The sequence below is a fragment of the Mobula birostris genome, chromosome 18 (assembly GCF_030028105.1).
Source record: "Mobula birostris isolate sMobBir1 chromosome 18, sMobBir1.hap1, whole genome shotgun sequence".
NCBI classification, from domain to species: domain Eukaryota; kingdom Metazoa; phylum Chordata; class Chondrichthyes; order Myliobatiformes; family Myliobatidae; genus Mobula; species Mobula birostris.
In genome coordinates, this window is record NC_092387.1 from 57486852 (window position 1) to 57509342 (window position 22491).

Genomic DNA, 22491 nt, shown 5'->3' on the forward strand with positions numbered 1-22491 from the left:
ATTTGTATAAAGTGAGAACAGAAGGGGTGACAGAATGCAGCCCTGGGGTGAGCCTGTGCTTATAAACATTTGAGTTGTCTTCAACTTCCAAACCCCTGGTAAGTTCATATCCGAAACCCCTGGAACCCATTAACACATTCATTTAAAACCTATTTCATTTTTAATTACTGTCCCTAAAATTTATTATGCATCAGGAATAATTTCTTCCTATTCCTATAAAGTTCCTTGGGATATTTTGGCAAGTGAGAAGCCCTATTTTAAACTAACAAATAATTAGTTTCATTACCCTTATAATTAATAACTAATCAGACTTATTATTGTCCAAATACTGAGATACTGTGAACATTTTGAGTTTGAATGCTATCCAGAAACTATTCCATGCATAAATATTTATTTAAATAGTACCCAAATAGATTTTTCACAATATATTGGAAACACTAAGTTGCCATCTGGCCTTTTGAGTGTTTCCAGCATTTTTTGTTTTTATTTCATATTTTCAGCATCTGCAGCTTTTTATTCTCAAGTAGGAGTTATATCGAAGATTTTAACTCCCTTTGCTTTGACTTATTGTAGATTTCTTTGGAAAATATATTTTAAGTGAGCCACGAAACTTTTATCGTCTTTGCGAGTTCACAGCATAGTGGAGTTTGGGGTGAAGGAACAGGCTCCTGAATCAACGTATCACTCACCACACTGAACTGATCATTGAACACAACCTATAGACTCACTGTCAAGTTCACAATTTTCAAGACTATACAACTTATGTTCTCTGCTTGATTTTATTTATTTATTATTTTTACTCGTTTCTTTTTGTATTTGCACAATTTGTGGATCTTTATATGTAGTTTTTAATTGATTCTATTGCACTTCTTTATTCTACTGTAAATCCCTGCAAGAAAATGAATCTCGGAGTAGGGTTTGGTGACACCTATGTACTTTAATAAACTGACTGTACTTTGAGATACCGTTGCCTGTAACTGTATTAATACCACGTTGAGGTAGGCATTTGGCTGACCCAAGTCGAAGCTCTTGACCCAAGCGGCGACAGCCAATGGGTGGCTGCCTGGTGGCTCTGTCGCCCAGGGCTTGACGCCGGCTCAGTGAAGGGCGAGCGATGGTGGGCTCTGTCGTGCTGATCGCGCCCTTTCTCTGCTTGATCGCCGCTCCTGCCTCCAGCCAGAAAGCAGAGTGGCCGCGCCGTAGGTTCGAATATAAGTACAGCTTCAAAGGACCGCATTTAGTGTTCCCGCACGGTTCGATTCCCTTCTGGACGCACCATGGCAGTAAGTTCTACTTTCTCCAAACTCAGAAAACCCCCGAACCCATTTCCCTGTCCTCCAGCTTGTCTGCTTCTGAACTGACTGTTTGCTAATTGCAACTGACGATACCACGGTTGTTCAGCATTACTATGTTGTTAAATTCAGGTTATGCAGGAATATAGTGCGTCTTTTTTTTGCGAGCTAGTTAAATAAACTTTCCTCCCGTATTTGAATAGTTTGGTAAAAGTTGATGGGAAAATAACAAAACCAAAAGATGGAAGGGAGAAAGATGAATTTAAAGCCGCTGCAGTTTACACTTGTTTGCCGCACTGTTCAGAAACTTCCCGTTCTTACCGGGCTTTGTAGAGATCGCTTGTGACCGCAAGGTTTCCTCTTCCTCGTGATTCACAGCACGTGTAAAAACACTGATGCGTGGTACAGCACAGGAGCAGGCCTTTCGGCTCACAGTGTCTGTGCCAGTCCGAACTAATCCCAAACACAAAATACTCTGCAGATGCTGGGGTCAAAGCAACGCGCACAAAACGCTGGAGGAACTCAGCAGGTCCGGGCAGCATCCGTGGAAACGAACAGTCAACGTTTCGGGCCGAGACCCTTCGCCAGGACTGAACAGGGAGGGGGCGGGGGCTTAAATGTTCATGCCATGATGTTCTCCAACTTCCGGTAATTCCCTCCCCCTCCCTTCCCCCATCCTGGTTTCACTCTGCCCCCTCCTCCAACTGCCTATCACCTCCCTCATAGTTCCGCCTCCTTCTACTACCCATTGTGCTTCCCCCTATTCCTTCTTCACCTTCCTTGCCTATCACCTCCCTGCCTCCCCTCCCCCACCCCTTTATCTTTCCCCTTACTGGTTTTTCACCTGGAACCTACCAGCCTTCTCCTTCCCACCCTCCCCCCACCTTCTTTATAGGGCCTCTGCCCCTTCCCTGTTAGTCTTCAGTACTGACGAAGGGTCTTGGCCCGAAACGTTGACTGTTCATTTCCATGGATGCTGCCTGACCTGACTTGCTGAGTTCCTCCAGCGTTTTGTGCCAAACGAATCCCCTTGCCCATACGTGTGCTTGTCTTTGGCCAAGATTCTGAGCCAGTTAATCCTTGTAATGATAAAAGGAGGACATTAATTCCCCTCCCCCACCCGTGATCAGTCCCACTCTTACTCTGCTTTAATTATCTGTACCGCTGTAATTTAATCTCTCCCGTGTATGCCCATTGACTCCCACCATCTTTTGCCTAGCAACTACAAAGAGGAAAGTTGTATCTGTGTAAAGTAGTTGCGAATTGTGGACTGAGGTGGGGTGAAAGGTAATGGACAGAAGGGGCCAGGAGACAGGTTGATGAGCTGGCAGGGAATGGGGAAAACTGACCATGCACTGGTAGATAGGATTAGGATAGTGCAAAGGAGCAGAGAGGTAGTGTTCATGAATTCACTATTCATTCAGAAATCTGATGGTGGAGGAGAAGAAACTGTTCCTAAAATGCTGAGTGTATGTCTTCAGGCTCCTGTACCTCCTGCCTGATACAGGAGCCTGAAGACACACACTCAAGGTTTCAGGAACAGCTTCTTCCCCTCTGCCATCAGATTTCTGAATGAACAGTGAACCCATAAACATTTGCTCAGTATTTTCCCCTCTCTTTTTGCGCTTCCTATTTAAATATTTTATATATATATATATATACACTTTTTTTTACTGTAATTTATAGTTTTTATTACTATGTACTTCATTCTACTGCTGCCACAAATCAACAAATTTCCGGACATATGCCTGTCACATTAAACCTGATTCTGACGGTAGCAATGATAAGAGAGGTGGCCTGGATGGTGAGAGTCCTGAATGATGGAAGCAGCCTTCTTGAGGCACGCCCTCTGGACGGTGGGGAGGGTTGTGCCCATGGTCGAGCTGGCTGAATCTACAGCCCTCTGCGGTCACTTTCAATCCTGTGCACCAGAGCCTCCAGAACAGACAGTGCTGCTACCAGAGGAAGCAAGGGCACCTGGAGGAGATCCACATGGAAAATCTACACAGGCGGCCCCTGAGGTCGGGATTGGAGTAGAGCAGAGAGGCAGCAGCGTTAACTGCTGCACCGCTGTGCTTTCAGAGAGGGACCAGAGGAGGTTTCTGAAAACGATCCCAGGAATGAAAGGGTTAACATTTGAGGACTTGCTTCATGGCTCCAGGCCTGAAGTTCAGAAGAATGAGGAGAGGATCTAATTGAAACCTGTCGAACCTGGGGAGCATGTTTGCTATAGCGAGGCAGCCTAGAACCAGAGGGCATAGCCTCAGAATAGAAAGGTGTCCCTCCGGAACAAATGAGGAGGAATTTCTTTAACCAGAGTTTGGTGCATCTGTGGAATTCGTTTCTGCAGACAGCTGTGGAGGCCAAGTCACTGGTAAATTTAAAGCAGAGGTCGATAGATTCTTGATTAGTAAGGGTGTCAAAGCTTACAGGGAGAAGGCAGGAGAATGGGTTTGAGAGGGGGAAATAAATTAGCCATGATGGAATGACAGAGCAGAGTTAATGGGCTGAATAGCCTTATTCTGCTCCCTTGTCTTGTGGTCTGACATCAGCAGGTTTTGTTTACTGTGTGGCAATCCCAGCTTTGGAAAATCAGATTAAACAAATGTTTCCTCTGCAGAAGTATTTTAAAACAGTTTACACAGCCTACATAGATGAAAAAAATTAATGATAATGGGAATTTGATGTACTCATGTATGAAGGTTGCTGCTGCAGATATTGTAACTATTTTAATTGTAACACAATGTCATTTCTTGTGAACAAGCAATGACTGAGTAACTTTTTCCTCCCCGGTACACATGGGTCTTGAATTTCTGTAGTTCCCTTCATTACGTTTATATCCCAAAGTACTTTTCACCCATATGAAATATAAGTGCTTGAAACACCTCTGGTTAGGAAGCAACTGTGGAAAGAGAAATAAAGATAAGGTTTCAGATCAAAGAAACAGCCCTGAATTACAGCACAGTCTGTGATGGCCTCGTTATCTTGCTTGTCCCATCTACCTGTACCTGGGCCCTAGCCCTCCCATCTGATGATTTGAGGAACGTATTTGATCCAGCAACCTGGAACCCTGTGGCTTTTGTCAAAGAATTTTCACCTCCACCTTAAAATGGGATGAGATTTTGGTTTAGTACCTCATCTGAAAGATGACAACTTTACCAGTGTCACTGTCCCACAGGACTACAGTGCACTGTTGACCTTGACTTTTGTGCTCTCTTGTCTGCTGTGTGACTTTAGCGATCAACTTACAGAGACCGGCCGCCACTATGATCTTCCCTTTAGGAATTCCGGGATGAATTATGTTCCTCACCCACCCACCTGATCTCGCATATCAATTACCAGCCTTCCCCTCTTGCACCCCGCACCTCCCCCCCCCCCAGCCCACCTTATTATTCTGGCCTCTGTTCCCTTCCGTTCCAGTCCTGATGAAGGGTCTCGGCTTGAAATGTTGACTGTTTGTAGATAGACTGTTCATTCCCCTTCATAGATGTTGCCTGACCTGCGAGTTCCTCCAGCATTTTGTGTGTGACAAGCAATTGTAAATGGCTCCAGAATCTAACCGAACAAACTGCTGAGGCCTACACTGGGACTCAGAGGAATCTTTGCAAACCTGCGTATTTATAGTTAGACCATAAGACATAGGAGCAGAATTAAGTCATTTGACCCTTGGAGTCTGCTCTGCCATTTCATCCCATTCAACCCCATACACCTGCTCTCCCATCATATCCCTTGAAGCCCCGACCAATCAGGAATCTATCAACTTTTGCTTTAAATGTACCCATGGACTTAAATTCCACCGCAGTCTGTGGCAAAGTATTCCACAGATTCACTACTCATTGGCTATAAAAAAAAGTTCTCCTTCCTTCTGTTCTAAAAGGACACCCCTCAGTTTTGAGGCTGCGCCCTCTAGTTCTGGATACCTCCAGCAGAGGAAACGTCCCCTCCACTTCCACCTATCTAGTCCTTTCAACATTCGGTAGGTTTCAGTGAGATCCCCCCCCCCGCCGCCCCACATTCTTCCAAATTCCAGTGAGTACAGGCCCAAGGCAGCCAAATGCTCCTCGTATGTAAACTCCTTCATTCCGGCAATCATTCTTTTGAACCTCCTCTGGACTCTCTCCAATGACAACACATCCTTTTTGAGATAAGGGGCCCAAAATTGTTCGCAATACTCCAAATGCAGCCTGACTAGTGTCTTATAAAGCTTCAGCGTTATCTCCTTGTTTTTATATTCTATTCCACTTGAAATAAATGCCAACATTGCATTTGCCTTCTTTACCACAGACTCAGCCTGTGAATTAACCTTCCAGGAATCTTGCATGAGGACACCTCAGCCCCTTTGTACCTCTGATGTTTGAATTTTCTCCCCATTTAGATAATAGTCTGCACTATTGTTCCTTTTACCAAAATGCGTTATCATACATTTCCTAACACTGTATTCCATCTACCACTTTTTTGCCCATTCTTTCAATTTGTCTAAGTCCTGCTGCAATTGCATTGCTTCCTCAGCACTAACTACCCCTCTACCTATCTTCACATCATCCGCAAACTTTGCCACAATGCCATCAATTCCACTGTCTAAATCATTGACAATAGTTGAAAGCTTCAACGTTATAGAAAGGTCACTGCACATCCCAACATTTTGGAAGAAGTCTCTATGAAGATAATGGATGGAGGGATTACATTCCCCCTTAACTACCCACCTTCCCCTCACCTGGTTTCACCTATCATCTGCCAGCTTTACTCTTTACCCTCCCTCCCTGTCCCCCTCCACCTCTTTATTCGGGATTATTCCCCTTTCCTCTCCCATCCTGTCCCCTCCTATCCCATCAGGGCCTCAGCCTGAAATGTCGACTGTTCATTATCCTCCACGGATGCTGCTTGACTGGATGATATGTGTACAAGTATTGCTTTTTGGGGCATTTCCTTTTGGATATACCATATTTAATATTTAAATAAGGTCAATAGAAGTTGTTATTTCTTTGTACTGATGATAGTGGTACTGTGCTTTAGCTGCTAAGCAGAGACCAGTCTACTCTTGTAGGTAAATGGAACAGATCCCCTTGCACTACTTTTAAAGAAAAGAGATGCTGTGTGAAGGAAGTTCCATTTTTATTTTCTCTGGCCTGTGCTTGAATAGATTACCTGGTCATTTACGAATTAGTAATACACGGTCAAAATTTCATGCACCCACCGTTCATCAGGACCTCAGTTGGGTTCTGATGAAGTATCTCAGTCTGAAAAGTTAACTGTTTGTTTCCTTTCATAGATGCTGCCTGACTTGCCAGCATTTCCTGTGTGTTTTCAAGTTGGTAATCTCTGATTAACATGCAGTTTTCACCCACAGAACTGCCCTTCACTGGATCTTTTTTGTTTTCACACCATTATCTATAAACTCTAGAGACTATTGTGTGTGAAAATTCCAGGAGATCAGCAGTTTCTGAGAAACTCAAACCACCCTGTCTGGCACCAGCAATCACTCCACTGTCAGAAACACTTGGATCACATTTCTTCCCCATTCTGATCTCTGATCTGAACAACTGAACCTCTTGACCTTATCTAAATGCTTTTATGCATTGAGTTGACACTTGATTGGCTGATTAGATATTAGTATTAATGAGTAGGTATACCTAATAAAGTGCCCACTGAATGTATACAGAGCAAACTCCCATTATATAGTAAGATGTCATGTTTGGTTGGTGACTGCCATTTAAAAAAAAAACAAAAAAACTTTTAACTTTCTCCAAGGAATTGAAAGACATTTGCTTTCTACCGCAGAATTTTGTGGGTCTGGTAAAGTCATAGAGAAGTACAGCACAGAAACAGGCCATTCAGCCCATCTAGTCCTTGCCAAATTTTTTAAATTGCCTATTCCTATTGATCTGCACATGGACCATAGACCTCCATACCCCTACCATCCATGTACTTATCCAAACTTCCTTTAAATGTTGAAATCGAGTTTGTATGCACCACTTGTGCTGGCAGCTCATTCCACATCCTCACAACCCTCTGAGTGAAGAAGCTTCTCCATAAGTTCTCCTGAAACTTTTCACCTTTCACCCTTAACCCATGATCTCTAGTTGTAGTCCCACCCAACTTCAGTGGAAAAAGCCTGCTCGCATTTATCCTATCTATACCCATCATAACTTTGCATACCTCAATCAAATCTCCCCTCAATCTTCTAGGTAATAAAGTCCTAACCTATTCATTCTTCCGTTATAACTTAGGCCCTCCAGTCCCGGCAACATCCTTGTAAATTTTCTCTGTATTATTTCAACCTTGTTTACATCTTGCCTGACGGGTGACCAGAACTGCACACGATATCCAAATTAGGCCTCACCAATATCTTGTTCATCTTCACCATAACATCCCATCTCCTGTACTCAATACCTTGATTTATGAAGCCGAATGTACTAAAAGCTTGCTCTACCTGTGACACAACTTTCAATGAATAATGGCCCTGCAAATCCCCTTGTTCTACTGCACTCTAAAGTGCCCTACCGCTCACTGTGTAAGACCTACCCTGGCTGGTCCTACCGAAATATAACATCTCACGCTTGTCTGCATTAAATTTCATCTGCCCTTTTTCAGCCCATTTTTCCTGCTGGTCGAGAACCCTCTGCAAGTTCTGATGGTCTTCTTTGCTGTCCCCCACACCCCAATCTTGGTGTCATCCACAAGTGTGCTTATCCAGTTAACCACATTATCATCCAGATCATTGATACAGATGAGGAACAAGAATGGACCGAGCACTGATCCCTGAGTAGTCACAGGCCTCCAGTCAGAGGGGTAACCCTCTTCCACCGCCCTCTGGTGTCTCCCACAAAGTTAATGTCTAATCCAGTTTACTACCTCACCCTGAATGCTGAGCAACTGAACCTTCTTGACGAACCTCCCATGCAGGACCTTGTTAAATGCTTTGCTAAAGTTCAGGTGGACAACACCCACTGCCTTGCCTTCATCAACTTTATTGGTATCTGCCTCAAAAAACACTATAATATTGGTTAGACACGACCTACCATGCACAAAGCCATGCTGACTATCCCTAATCAGTCCATGTCTGTCCAAATACTTAAATATCTGGTCCGTTAGAATACCTTCCAATAACTTTCCCACCACTGATGTCAAGCTCACCGGCCTATGATTTCCTGGTTTGTTTTTAGAGTTTTTTTAAAACTGTGGAATACCTTAAACTATTTTCCAATGCTCCAGTATTTCACCTGTTGCTAAGGATGATTTAAATATCTCTGCTCAGGCCACTGCACTTGCCTTCCACAGGGTGTAATGTCCTGGGGATTTATCCACTTTAGTTTGCCTCAAGACTGTAAACTCCTCCTCCTCTGTAATCCGTATGTGATCCATGACCACACTACTGCTTTACCTCACTTCTATAGAGTCTGTGTCCATCTCCTGAGTAAATACAGATGCAAAAAAATCCATTTAAGATCTCCCCCATCACTTTTGGCTCGTGCATAGATTAACATTCTGATCTTTAGGATTCCCCTTCATTCTGTCTATCATAGCAACCTCAAGCCTTCTTTTAGCCCTCTTCATTTCTTTCTTAAGTGTTGTCTTGCATTTCTTATACTTCATAAGTACCTCACTTGATCCCAACTGCCTATACCTGCAATGCAAGTCATCTTATTTTCTTAAACAGGGCTTAATATCTCTTGAAAACCAAGGTTCCCTAAACTTGTTATCTTTACCTTTTATTTTGCCAGGCATATACATGCCTTGTGCTCTCAAAATTTCACTTTTGGATGCCTCCCACTTTCCAAGTACATCTTGGCCAGAAAACAGCCTGTCCCAATACACACTCGCCAGATCCTTTCTCATACCATCAAAATTGGCCTTTTTCCAATTTAGAATCCACCCTTGTGTTTGTAAAGATTTTGTTGTGTTGCTCTTTTGCAAATTGACTGCTGTCTTTCTCAAATTGCCTCAGAGACTGTTTTCACAATTATTTTAATTATTTATAAGAATCATTCAGCTGTCATAAAATTAATTCTATATTATAGTTTGTTAACTTACTGCAGATAGAGGTGCAGTGATAAATAATTAATTGCTTTGATGCTCCTCAATGTATATTTAATTTTCTAATTTTCTTCCAAAGCTAATGGAAGGTAATTTTTCAGTATAAAAAGCCTGTTAGTCAAGAAAGATACTAAGTAGCTATAGTTTGCTTTAGCATTTGTTTGCTTTTACACACTAACCCCGGACAACAAAGTTTTTTGAATGTGTTGCTTCCTCAGAATTTTTTTTGCTTATGATAGACCGCTTGAAGCTGAATGCACATAATTTCAGACTACTTGTATCATGTAGGAATTTGGAGAAACAAGAAATTAATTTTATTGAATATAGTACATTTAATTACATAATGGTACTGATGCTTTGCAATAGTTCAACTAAGCTAAACATTTTTTTTTGATGATTTTCCTTTGTAATGTGTCTGAGGCGTCTCGTTTAAGACTCCAACAATAATCAGCCAGCACAGCTGGATTCCAGTTGCCCTGATATCGTTTCTCCATGACCGCAATGTTCTGCTAAAACCTTTTGCCATGCTCATCACTGACGGTGCCAAGATTGGTAGGGAAGAAGAGTTAAATGGGAATGCAAAAAATCAATCTTTAGTGACATGTTGCACTTCATGGTTTTGTGTGCTTGGAGCATGTAGTCCATCAGCTGCATGTAGTTTGGTGCTCTGTTGTTGCCAAGAAAAGTTTCAACAACATCCTTGGATGCTTTCCATGCAGTTTTTCTCTGGTCCCACTAGAAATTCTTTGAATTGGACCCCAAATCTCAGAAGACATTTGTTGTCGTTGGAGAGAGTCCGGAGGAGGCTTACGAGGATGATTCCAGGAATATAGGGGGTAACATATGAGGAGCGTTTGGCAGCTTTGGGTCTGTACTTACTGAAATTTAGAAGAATGCTGGGGGGTGGGGGGTGGGCATCTCATTGAAACCTACCGAATGTTGAAATGTATAGATAAGGTGGATGTGGAGAGGTTGCTTCCTTTGGTGGGGGTATCCAGAACTAGACAGCATAGCCTCAGAATTGAGGGCAACGTTTTAGAACAGAGGTAAGGAGGAATTATTTTTTTAGCCAGTAGTGAATCTGTGGAATGATCTGCGACAGACAGCTGTGGAGGCCAAGTCCATGGGTATATTTAAGTTGGAAGTTGATAGTTTCCTGGTTGGTCAGGGCATGAAAGTTGTGGTATAAGGCAAGTGTATGGGGTTGAGTGGGATCTGGGAACAGCCATGATGGAATGGTGGAGCAGACTCAATGGGCTGAATGGCCTAATTCTGCTCCTGTATCTTATGTCTTATTGCTAACTGTTTGATTTGTGGACCAACAAAAGTGCTTTCCTTAATCTTGGCGTCCATTATTTTCTCATGAATTATGAACTGAAATTACAAATATCGGCAATTTCAAAAACATGGTATGTGATAGGGAATTTTCACAGTGAGTTTCGTGATCAGCAGACCTAAATTCATCAGTTGCACCCAAAAATATTTATGAAGCAAAATTTTAGTTGTCCAGTGTAGTCTAAGATTGATTGGCACACTTCAATGCCCATTGCGTGTCTGTAGTACTAATTGTATTTCAGTTGTGAAAGCAATTCCTGATCTTTGTAGTTGTGTTACATGGTGCAGGAGCTTGTTTGGATTCCAAGCCTAGAGTTCATGTTTAAAATACAAGAGTTTCTGCAGATTCGGGACACAGCAGTGGAAACTGCAAGCAATTTCAAACTCCCGGGAGTGCACATCTCACACAACCTCTCACAGTTCCAGTGCACATCCTACATAGTCAGGAAAGTTCACCAACATCTCTACTTTCTGAATAGGCTGAAGGTAGCTGGACTATGCACGTCCATACTCATGTCATTCTACAGGTGCACAGTAGAGAGGATATTGCTTGATACAGAAACTGCACTGCACCAGACCAGGAGATTCCACAATGGGTAGTCAAAATTGCCCAATCAGAATCAGAATCCTTTATTATCGCCAAGTATGTGGACACATACAGGGAATTTGATGCCGGTTTCCCTGAGCTCTCGCTGTACAGAATCAAAAAGCAAACAAAACAGTGCAAATAATCGTGAACTATATACAATGAGGTATACCTGTGTATGTACAGGTGGACTTGGTTTATAATAGACTAAAATTCAAGTGTTCATAAGACTGATGGCATACGGAAAGAAACTGTTCTTGTGCCTATTTGTCCTGGCATACAGTGATCTAAAGCGCCTACCAGAAGGAAGGAGTTGGAACAGGTGATGTCCAGGGTGTGATGGGTCAACAATGATGCTGCTTGCTCGCTTCCTGACTCTAGATGCGTATAAGTCCTGGATCGAGGGCAGCTTCACACCAATGATCCTTTCCGCAGCCCTGACGGTTCTTTGGAGTCTATTCTTATCTTGTTTAGAAACATAGAAAATAGGTGCAGGAGTAGGCCATTCGGCCCTTTGAGCCTGCACTGCCATTTATTATGATCATGGCTGATCATTTGGTAGCTGTATTGCGTCACAGGCATCAGGACATACCTGCTGTCAAGGACATGTATACAGAAAGGTGCTGGAAAAGAGACAGTAATATCATGAGGGATCCCACCCACCCTGCTCATGGACTGTTTGTCCCTCTCCCATCAGGGAGGGGGTCATGTCGTATCCATGCCAGGACCACTAGGTTCAAAAACAGTTACTTTCCCCAGGCTGTAAGGCTGACCAACACAACACCACCACTACTTTATTATTGGCTGTCAGTCGCCTATGTACAGACACTCCTGTGCCTAACAGCTCTTTATGTTCATATAATCAATCTATGTGTGTATTAAAGCTGTTTTATCTATTTATTGTGTTTATTATTATTTTTATTTTTTTTTTCTCAGCTCACTCTGGTAAAACCTAAGCTATGGGCATAGCCAAGCATACTCTTTTCGCAATCGTTAGGAACTTAGGAATACTTTAGTGGTGTTTAGTATTGTGGCTTTCTGGAGATTTACATAGATATTATTGTGTAGCCCTAATTGTTTAATGCTATTGTGCAGTGCCTTTGTGATTATACCAGTTGTAGATATTACTACTGGGACAGTGTATACCTTGTTCATGTTCCAAAGTCTTTCAATTTCCTCTTTTAATTCAGCATATTTCTGGTGTTTTTCACTTATTGATTTCTGTAAGTTATAAGCTAATAGCTAACACGAGAGGGCACAGTTTTAAGGTGTTTGGAAGTAGGTACAGAGGAGATGTCAGGGGTAAGTTTTTTACACAGAGAGTGGTGAGTGCATGGGATGGGCTGCCGGTGGCAGTGGTGGAGCTGGATACAATAGGGTCTTTTAAGAGACTCCTGGATAGTCACATGGAGCTTAGAAAAATAGAGGGCTCTGGGTAACCCTAGGTAATTTCTAAAGTCAGTACGTTTGGCACAGCATTGTCGGCCAAAGGGCCTATATTGTGCTATAGGTTTTCTATGTTTCTAAGTTACCTATTATTATTATTATTATTATTACTACTGTGTTCTTTATCCTTTGTGTTTTCCTTGTGCTGCATCAGATCCGGAGTAACAATTATTCTGTCCTCCTTTATACTTGTGTACAGGAAATTACATTAAATAATGATGAATTCGCAAAATATCTTTTGCCTCAGTGCCATTTTCCTGCATTAATCTCATATCCATCTATTTTCTTAGATGTGGGTAAAATTTTAAAGTTAAATATTTTTAAAGATTTGCCACATGTACAGTACATTGAAACATGAAGTGAAATCCGTCATTTGTGTCAGTGACCAACACAACACAGGGATGTGCTGGGGGCAGCCCACAAGTGTTGCACACGCTCTTGGCGCTAATATAACATGCCACAATTTTTTAAACCCTACCTCTTGCCTTCTCCCCGCAACACTTAATCATCAGCTTGTATGTGAAAAGGATGTTTCCAAAGCTTGGACAGTCTAGGACCAGAGGGTACGTCCTTAGAATTCAAGGATGTTCCCTTTAGAACAGAGATGAGGAGGAATTTTGTTAGCCAGAGGGTGGTTAATCAGTGGAATTCATTCAGGCGGCTGTGGAGGCCAAGTCATTTAGTATATTTAAAGCAGAGGTTGGTAGGTTCTTGATTACTAAGGGTGTCCCAGATTATGGGGCGAAGGCAGGAGAATGGGATTGAGAGGGAAGATAGATCAGACATGATCAAATGGCAGTGTGGACTTGATGGGCTGGTGGCCTAATTCTGCACCCATGTCTTGTGCTCCGTCAAGAATCTATCAGAATCTGCCAAAAACTTGCCCACGTCCTATGTGACAATGAATTTTACAGCTGTCCCTTTATTCTGAGGCTGTGCCCTCTGATCATAGACTGTCCTATCAATAAGAAACATAAGAAAAAGGAGCAGAAGTAGGCCATCCGGCCCATCGAGCCTGCCCTGCCATTCAATAAGATCATGGCTGATCTGTCCGTAAACTCAGCTCCATCTACCTGCCTTTTCCCCATAACCCTTAATTCCCCTACAATGAAAAAATCTATCTAACTGTATCTTAAATATATGTAGTGAAGAAACCTCAACTGCTTCCCTGGGCAGAGAATTCCACAGATTCACCACTCTCTGGGGAAAAACAATTTCTCCTCATCTCCGTCCTAAATCTTCTCCCCTGAATCTTGAGGCAATGTCCCCTAGTTCTAGTCTCACCTACCAATGAAAACAATTTTCCTACTTCTATCTTATCTATCCCTTTCAAAATCTTCTCCATGCATCCACTCTCTCCAACCTTTTCAATATCCAGTAGGTTTTAATAAGATCCCCAGCCCCACCCCGTGCATCTCTTTCTGAATTCCAGGGACTTTAAATTCTCCCCAAACATTAAGCTTTTCGTTCTTAGAACTATTCTTATGAACCTCCTTTGGACCCACTCCGAGGACTTTTCATCAGAAACGGGGCACAAAATTGCTCACAATATTCCAAATGTTGTCTGACCAATATCTTATAAAGCCTCAGTCGTACGTCCTTTTATATTCTAGCTTTCTTAAAGTAAATGCTAACATTGCATTTTGCCTACTTTATTATCAACTATGTCCCATGGATTATTTTAAAATGGAAATCTTTATTCTAGCTATATTTTGACTAAGGAAACCTTTTTGCCAAATATTTCATTGCATTATCTGGTGTAATCTATGTGAACCCTCCTAACACTGGACCAACTTCACAGGTCTTCTCTGCATCCACTGATTTCCTTTCAAGGTAGACTTCTGTTTAGAAATCCACCACCCAAAGATGGAATACAAAATAGAAGGTTTTTATTCTACAAAGTGGTGATTCCTTCTGTGCTGGGTAGCATGATTACTGATTTCAGATTGGGACCTGTAATACGATTATAGCCTGTCACACTAATAAAAGCAGCCAGGTCTGTCTAATCCAATAAATGTTGCTATGACTACATCTAAATGTTGTTTTTGTACAACATGCTGCAACGAACCTTATCCAGGATTAAAATAGGAGATTCTCTATATTTAGAGTCATAGAATAGTAGAGCACAGAATCAGGCCCTTCGGTCTATCTAGTCTGTGCGGAACCATTATTCAGTCTAGTTCCATCGCCCTACAGTCACATAGCCCTCCATACCCCGATACTTGGTGCATTAAAGTAACAACGTAAAGGTAGAATGTCCCTAATATTTTTCTACCCTCACCATCTGGGACATTCCCTCTTCTCATTGCTGCCATCAGGAAGGAGATGCAGCAGCCTGAAGGCACACGCTCAGTCCTTTAGCACTAACTTCTTCTCGTTTGCCCTCAGATTCCTAGATGGTCCATGAACACTTACTCACTATTCCTCTTTTGCACTATTGATGTATTTTAAAAAATTTTAATGTAATTGGTGATTTTTTTTTTCCATTTTGCACTGTACTGCTGCCACAAATTAACAAATGCCATGACAATATTTCAATAGTGATAAACCTGATTCTGATATTCTCATTGATCGCACTCACCCTGTTACACAACCAGCTTTCTTGTACAGTAGCTATAACCATTTCCATTCCGTTATTTTTCAGATGCCCTTCCAAGTTTAGACCAAGTCCGAATTGTGCCTTCGCTACGAAGCCAAAGTGGATCTGTTTGGACCAAAAATAGGGTAGCTTTTGAAAACTGGGAAGTGGAGGTTGCTTTTCGGATCGTTGGCAGAAATCGATTTGGCGCTGACGGGCTGGTGCGTTTCCATGTTGGCCTCTGGCCTTAGTGTTTACCGCTTTCCGGAATCCGTTACCGTTTGTGACTTATGGGGTAGAGTCTATGACAGTTTTAAAATTGTAATTGTTGTTTCCATATTGGTTTATTATTGTCACAGAGATACAGTGAAATACTTAGTTGTTTTTAACAGCATACTTAATATACACTCGGTGGTGTCTTTATTGGATATCTCCTAACCTGATAAAGTGAGCACTGAGTGTGTGTTTGTCGTCTTCTGCTGTAGCCCATCCGAAGTTCGACGTGTTGTGCATTTAGAGATGTTCTTCTGCACACCACTGATGTAACATATGGTTATTTGAGTTACTGTCACCTTCCTGTCAGCTTGAACTAGTCTGGCCATTTTCCTCTGACATCTCTCACTAAGACCATTTCGCCCTTCGCATCTGCTCCACCATTTCATTGTGGCTGATGGAATTTTCCTGTCAGCCCCAATCTCCTGCCTTTGCCCTGTATCCCTTCATGCCCTGACCAATCAAGAATCTATCAGCCTCTGCCTTAATTACACATAAAGACTTGGCCTCCACAGCTGCCTGTGGCAAAGAATTTCACAGATTCACCACCTCTGGCTAAAAAACTTCCTCCTCATCTCTGTTCTAAAAGGATGCCCCTCTACTCTGAGGATGTGTCCTTTGGTCTTAGACTCTCCCGCCAAAGGAAACATTCTCTCCACATCCACTTTATCAAGGCCTTTTACCATTTGATAGGTTTCAATGAGGTCACCCCTTACTCTTCTGAATTCTAGTGAATACAGTCCCAGAGCCATCAAACTCTTTTCATATGACAAGCCATTCAATCCTGGAATCATTTTCTTTCTGTGCTGTAGTAATCGATGACCTTGTAACTGCTGCTACTATTTCAGGCCCTTTGGTACACCAGCGAGAAAGGGCCAACTGGACCCGTCTTTGGAGCGGCTGACCACTGGCACGGCGTGGGCGTTTTCTTTGATACTTTTGACAACGACAACAGTGTGAGTACAACTACAACTGTCCAGGGCATGAATTTTGCTGAATTAGTTTTTGTGAAGTAATAAAAGGCGGTTAATCCAGGTCGGTAAAGTTATTGAAAATTGTTGAGTTTGTGTGTGGGAGGGGGATGTATAGTGACCTATTTCCCTTGGCAGACGTCAGCAAAGCAATCTGGATGACAGAATTGATGGCTTTGTGGCCAAGTTTGTGGACGGTGCAAGGATAGGTGGAGGGACAGGCAATGTTGAGGAAGCAGGGAGTCTGCAGAAGGTCTTCAACAGATTATGAGAATGGACAAAGAAGAGGCAGATGAATTATAGTGTAGGGAAGTGTATGGTCATGCACTTTGCTCAAGGGAATAGAGGTGTAGACTATTATCTAATTCGGGATGGAATTTAGAAATCGGAGGTGCAAAGGAACTTGGGAGTCCTAGCGCAGGATTCCCTGAAAGTTAACTTGCAGACTGAGTTGGCAGTAAGGAAGGCAAATGCAATGTCAGCATTCATTTTCAGATGATTAGAATATTTTATTTATTTATTTGTTTGTTTATAAAAGTGAGGATATAATACTGAGGTTTTATAAGGCATCGGTCAATCTGCACTTGGAGTATTTTGAGCAATTTTGGACCCCTTATCTGAGAAAAGATATGCTGGCATTAGAGGTGGTCCAGAGGAGGTTCACAAGAACGATCTAGAGACTGAAAGTGTTCACATTGTATGTTGAGCATTTGATGGAGCTGAGCCTATACTCGCTGGAATTTAGAAGAATGAGGGGGGGACATTGAGTGTATGTTTGCTAAAATGGGGGAGTTTAGGACCAGAGGGTGCAACCTCAGTATACAAGGATGTCCCTTTAGAACAGAGATTAGGAGGAATTTCTTTAGCCAGAGGATATTGAATCTATGGAACTCATTGCCAGAGATGGCTGTGGAGGCCAAATCATTGTGTATATTTAAAGCAGAGGTTGATAGTTTCTTGATTAGTAAGGGTATCAAAGATTATGGAGAGAAGGCAGGTGAATGGTATTGACGGAAAATAAATCAGCCATAGTCAAATGGAACGGACACAAGTCATTGTGTATATTTAAGGCGGAGGTAGATAGATACTTGATTAGTCAGGGCATGAAGGGATATGGGAGAAGGCAGGAGGTTGGGGCTGAGAGGGAAAATGGAACGGCTGTGATGAAATGGTGGAGCAGACTTGATGGGCCAAATAACCTAATCCTGCTCTGTATCTTATGGTCTAATGGTCTATAAACAAAGTTTATTTTGGAAATAAAACAAAAAAAAATGAAGAATTTGTGTGGCCCATTAGAACAAGTATCAAATCCGGATCTTTAGACAGAGGTTTGTACTGAGTGCCTGTGTTCTGTGGTGCTGCACATCAAACAGTAATTGTAATGTATGTAAATGCTGGAATCCGCACCAACTGAAGTGTTGTTGCAAGAATATATAAGCTGACAGTGACAGTCAACACCAAACAATGGCTGCTGTCTGGCTTCTAATGCAAGTCTGTTGGAAGGATTTTTTTTTAGAGGTGTCGAGAACTTTTTAGATTAGTGTTGCATAAGATATTGTTTGTCTGCCTGACAGCGGTGATATAAAATGGAAAAGAGCTTGAGACATAACACGGATATGAGCATTAAGCTTTTAATCACAGGAGGTTTTAATTACCTCAGAATGGAAATATCTGGACGAGCACTTGAATTGCCAAGGAATATAGGGCTATGGCCCAAGTGCTGGTAAAGAGGATTAGTGTAGGTAGGTGCTTGTGGTTGTTATGGAAACAGCACGGATCATAGGAATTGCCTCTGCACTCTATGACTGGACTGAGCTGTAGGTCATCTGGGAAGGTGAGGTACTTTGACCAGGTGCTTGGACAATGTACTTCAACCAAGATGGGGAACCAGGAAAATGTAATTGAAGAGGATTTCTTTGGGTGCGGGGCACTGTGAATATGGGTCAAGTGAGTATCCCCTGTACTGTGAGGTGGTTTGTGGAGTTCAGGAAGGTAGGCAGATAACTGAAAGGTAAGAGATTGTTTGGGGAGATGGTGACCACAGTGCTTTGTGTATAATTAAAGAAAAGTGAATGAAATTGGGCACTTGTAAGGAAGAGGGTGATGAATATTGAAGGAGAAGGGTAATATTATCCACTTTGGAAGAACAATTGTGAACTCGAATCCCAGAAGAGTGGTGTGAAATGGTTTGAATGAGGGAGAAGTGATCACGTGTATTCCAGTAAAATAACATTGAAGAGTGAGATTATGTGAATAAGCCCACCCTGTCAAATTCAGAGTGGGAGAATACACATTTTGTTTAAGGGGCAGGTATGGAAAATGCAGTGAAGTTGCAATACTCTTACTAAAGATTTAGAAAACGAAGATTAAAAAAAATCCTTTTGTGGCTAGGTTCAAATGCCAGTGTGGGTAACAACGATGAAGGTCGATGATTAGACTTAGGGTATCAGAAGAATAAAGCTGGGCCTCTTGTACTATAGTTTGTAGGAGCATATTCCCAGTTCTGGGGCTGTAGGAAGCTGATGCCAAGAGCTGTAATTCTGTATCCATTGGGAAGACTGACCATAGGGCTCCTCGTTGTGTGAGGTGACACTACTGGGAGGGCAGGTGATGAAGTCCTTGATTTGGATGGATTATCGCCTTTAGAATGCTGGGATTTTGTTGCACATTGATCATTGATCTTTGCTGTCTCAAAGTTCAGGGTAAATTCATTATCAAAGTACATATACACTGAGATCCATTTTCTTGCAGGCATTCACAGTAGAACAAGGGAATTCAATAGAATCGATGAAAAACTACACACAAACTGACAAACAACCATTGTGCAAAAGAAGACAAACTGTGCAAATACAAAAAAGACCAAACAATAATAAATAATACTGAGAACATGAGTTAATAGAGTCCTTGAAAGTGAGTCCATGAGTTGTGGAACCAGTTCAGTGTTGAAATGGAACCATAAGCTGGAAGTTTCCTGAAGTTTGCCTTCTCTCTATGCCTTCTAGCAAAACAATCCAATTGTACTCGTGGTGGGAAATGATGGGAAGCTCACATATGATCACTTGAAGTAAGTTGTTATTTTATCATTGGTGTTAAGTTGTGAAATGATTGATTTGAAAAGTAATTGATCTCTCTGCTGAAACTTGTAGGAAATCAAAGGCATCTTTGCAAATTTCCCTTAAATTTGTTTTAATATATAGAGATGAGACAGAGAAATAAAGAAAAAGATTAGTCTTATTTGTCACATGTACATCAAAACATACAGTGAAATGTGCCATTTGTGTCAAATCAAATGAGTGAGGATTGTGCTGGGCAGCCCGCAAGTGTCACCATGTTTCCAGTGTCAATATAGCCCACAACTCACTAACCCTAACCGTACGTCTTTGGAATGTGGCAGGAGTCTGGAGCATCTGGAAGAAACCCATGTGATCACGGGAAGAATGTAAAACTCCTTTGGACAATGGGATTTGAACCCCGGTCGCTGGCACTGCAACAGTGTTACGCTAACCACGACGCCACCATGCTGCCTCACATTTCTGAATCTGTAGAATTCTCTGCCACAGACTGCGGTTGAGGCCAAGTCCGTGGGTATATTTAAGGCGGGAGTTGATCGTTTCCTGATCAGTCAGGGCATCAAAGGATATGGGGAGAAGGCAGGCGTATGGAATTGAGTAGGATCCGGGATTGCCATGTTGGAATGGTGGAGCAGACTCGATGGGCTGAATGGCCTAATTCTGCTCCTGTGTCTCATGGTCTTATTGAAGTTTGTCCTTGGATGGGTATTTAGCCATCATTCTTTTTTTTTCCATAATTTTCCCTTTCAAGGAGGGTGGACTCCAATTACAACTGCATTTTGTGCCTGAGGCTGAGTTAGAGTTGAGAGGAGGGTTTACCATGTTTCGATTTGTAACTGGGTCAATAACGCTCTCAGCTCCTGGGTTGGGTGTTTGTGGATTCGAATGCCAGTCTTGAGACTGGAGCATTACCAAGATGGCAGGAACCCCAGGGCATCACTGAGAGAGGGCTGCAGTGTTGGAGGTGCCGCGTTCTGATGAGAATGAGTTCCCTTCTGCTCGGTTGGAATGGATGCAGAAGATGGTACACTACCTCTGAGGAGTGGAAATATCCCCAGATTTCAGAACATAGAACACCACAGCACATTGCAGGCCCTTCAGCCCACAATGGAGTGGTAGTAGTAGAGCAATCTCTCGACTCGAGTATGACGTTCTCCCATGGGTTTGCCTATTGGTGGGCCCTCGGGCCAGTCTAGGATCCACATAATCTGGTGCAGTGTGGGCAAGAGTAAGTACTGACTGTAGTTACTGTTTGGGTCTTTTGGTTGTTCAGTCTCCTTTCGCAGCTGAAGCTTGTTCTCTGTGGTACATCAGAGATCGATCTCATGTAGCGCAGCTCCCTCCTGAACACATTTCCCCCAGGTGTATCTAGTGAGCGCAATGTCTTCCCAGATTTTAGCTGTAATGTTGAATTTCTTCAGGCTGATTTTTGATCTTAGCTTTGAAGCATTTCCTTTGCTCACCTGAGGCTTGTTGATCTTCCTTCAACTTTACTTCCACAATGTTTCCCAGACTTTTTAGTCAATCTATGGTCATTCTAACCCTTTCCTCCTACATAGCCCTCCATTTTTCTGTCATCTGTGTGCCTATTTAAGAGTTTCTTAAATGCCCCTAATGTATCTGCCTCTAATGAGAGTCTTTCATGATCGTGACATCTGAACAGACACTAAAATGTTAGTGTACAAAGCAGTGGTAATCCCAACGCTCCTGTATGCATCAGAAACCTGGACAACATACTGACGAAATCTGAAGGCACTTGAAAAGTTCCATCAACGCTGTCTTTGAAACATCTTAAATATCAGCTGGGAAGATAGAAGAGCCAACTTCAGCATGCTAAATGAAGCAAAAACAACAAGCATTGAAGCCTATGTCATCAAGAACCAACTAAGATTGAGCGGTCATGTTGCTCAGATGAAAGATGAACGTCTGCCGAAACAAATCTTCTACTCCCAGCTTAAAGAAGGCAAACGTGAAAGAGGCCTTCTTTTACAGAAGAGATTCAAAGATTCAAAGACGTCTTAAAAGCCAACATGAAGAAATGTAATATCGACATCAACAGTTGGGAAACCATTGCCAAGGACAGGAAACTCTGGCAAGCCATCATCCGAGAAGGAACAGCAACTTTCGAAACCAACAGATGTGCAGAATTAGAAGAAAAGAGAAGAAAATGGAAAGAGAGGCAGCAACACTCACAACACGCTGGAGGAACTCAGCAGGTCGGGCAGCATCCGTGGAAAAGATTGGTCGACGTTTCGGGCCGGAACCCTTCGGACCCCAGCATCTGCAGATTATTTTGTGTTTAAGAGAGGCAGCAACAACCAAAGCCCGATCTGCCATCTGGAACTACCTGTCCTGAATGCGGAAGAACTTTCAAAGCCAAGATTGGACTCATAAGCCACTTGAGAGCCCATAAGTAGATCAACAGAACGAAGCTCAGCAGACAATAATAGCACACTGAAGTGCCCACCTCGAGGGATAGCCACGACAACCATCACCCCTGGCAGCATGTTTTAAGAAACTGTTTTCCTGTTACTTAATTAATCATTTTCTAAAATTGTTTTAAAAACAAAGTACGCAGATGGTCAGGCAGCATCTATGATGAGAGAAAGGCTTAATATTTCAGGCTGATGAATATTAATGTTAATCCCCTTTCTCCTCCATATGCTTTCTGACCTTCTGAATGTTTCCAACGTTAAGTTTGTTTTCATATCTCACCTGTACTTTTAATTTTGCTTTCCATTCACTAAAACTAATAAGTGTGCTATTATTGTCTGCTGAGCTTCTTGCATTGCAATTATAACTTAGTTGTCTATCGAATGCTCTGTGAGTCCTAAACGTCTGTGAAAAACCTTATCACGAAAAAATGGACAGTCACTATAACATTAACCTTTAAAGCTTTTGGATC

The 22491-nt window shown here is 42.3% G+C and overlaps 1 protein-coding gene across 1 annotated transcript in view; it reads left to right on the forward strand.

Annotated features, from left to right (window-relative positions):
• Positions 1–1051: 1051 nt before the first annotated feature.
• The window catches only part of LOC140212138 (protein ERGIC-53-like), a 124318-nt gene continuing 102878 nt past the window's right edge, over positions 1052–22491 (forward strand). The window contains exons 1-4 of the mRNA XM_072282744.1: positions 1052–1283; positions 15338–15492; positions 16393–16500; positions 19518–19579. Coding sequence (XP_072138845.1) covers positions 1115–1283; positions 15338–15492; positions 16393–16500; positions 19518–19579 — 494 coding nt within the window. The 5' untranslated portion in view covers positions 1052–1114. The remainder of the gene's footprint in view (positions 1284–15337; positions 15493–16392; positions 16501–19517; positions 19580–22491) is intronic.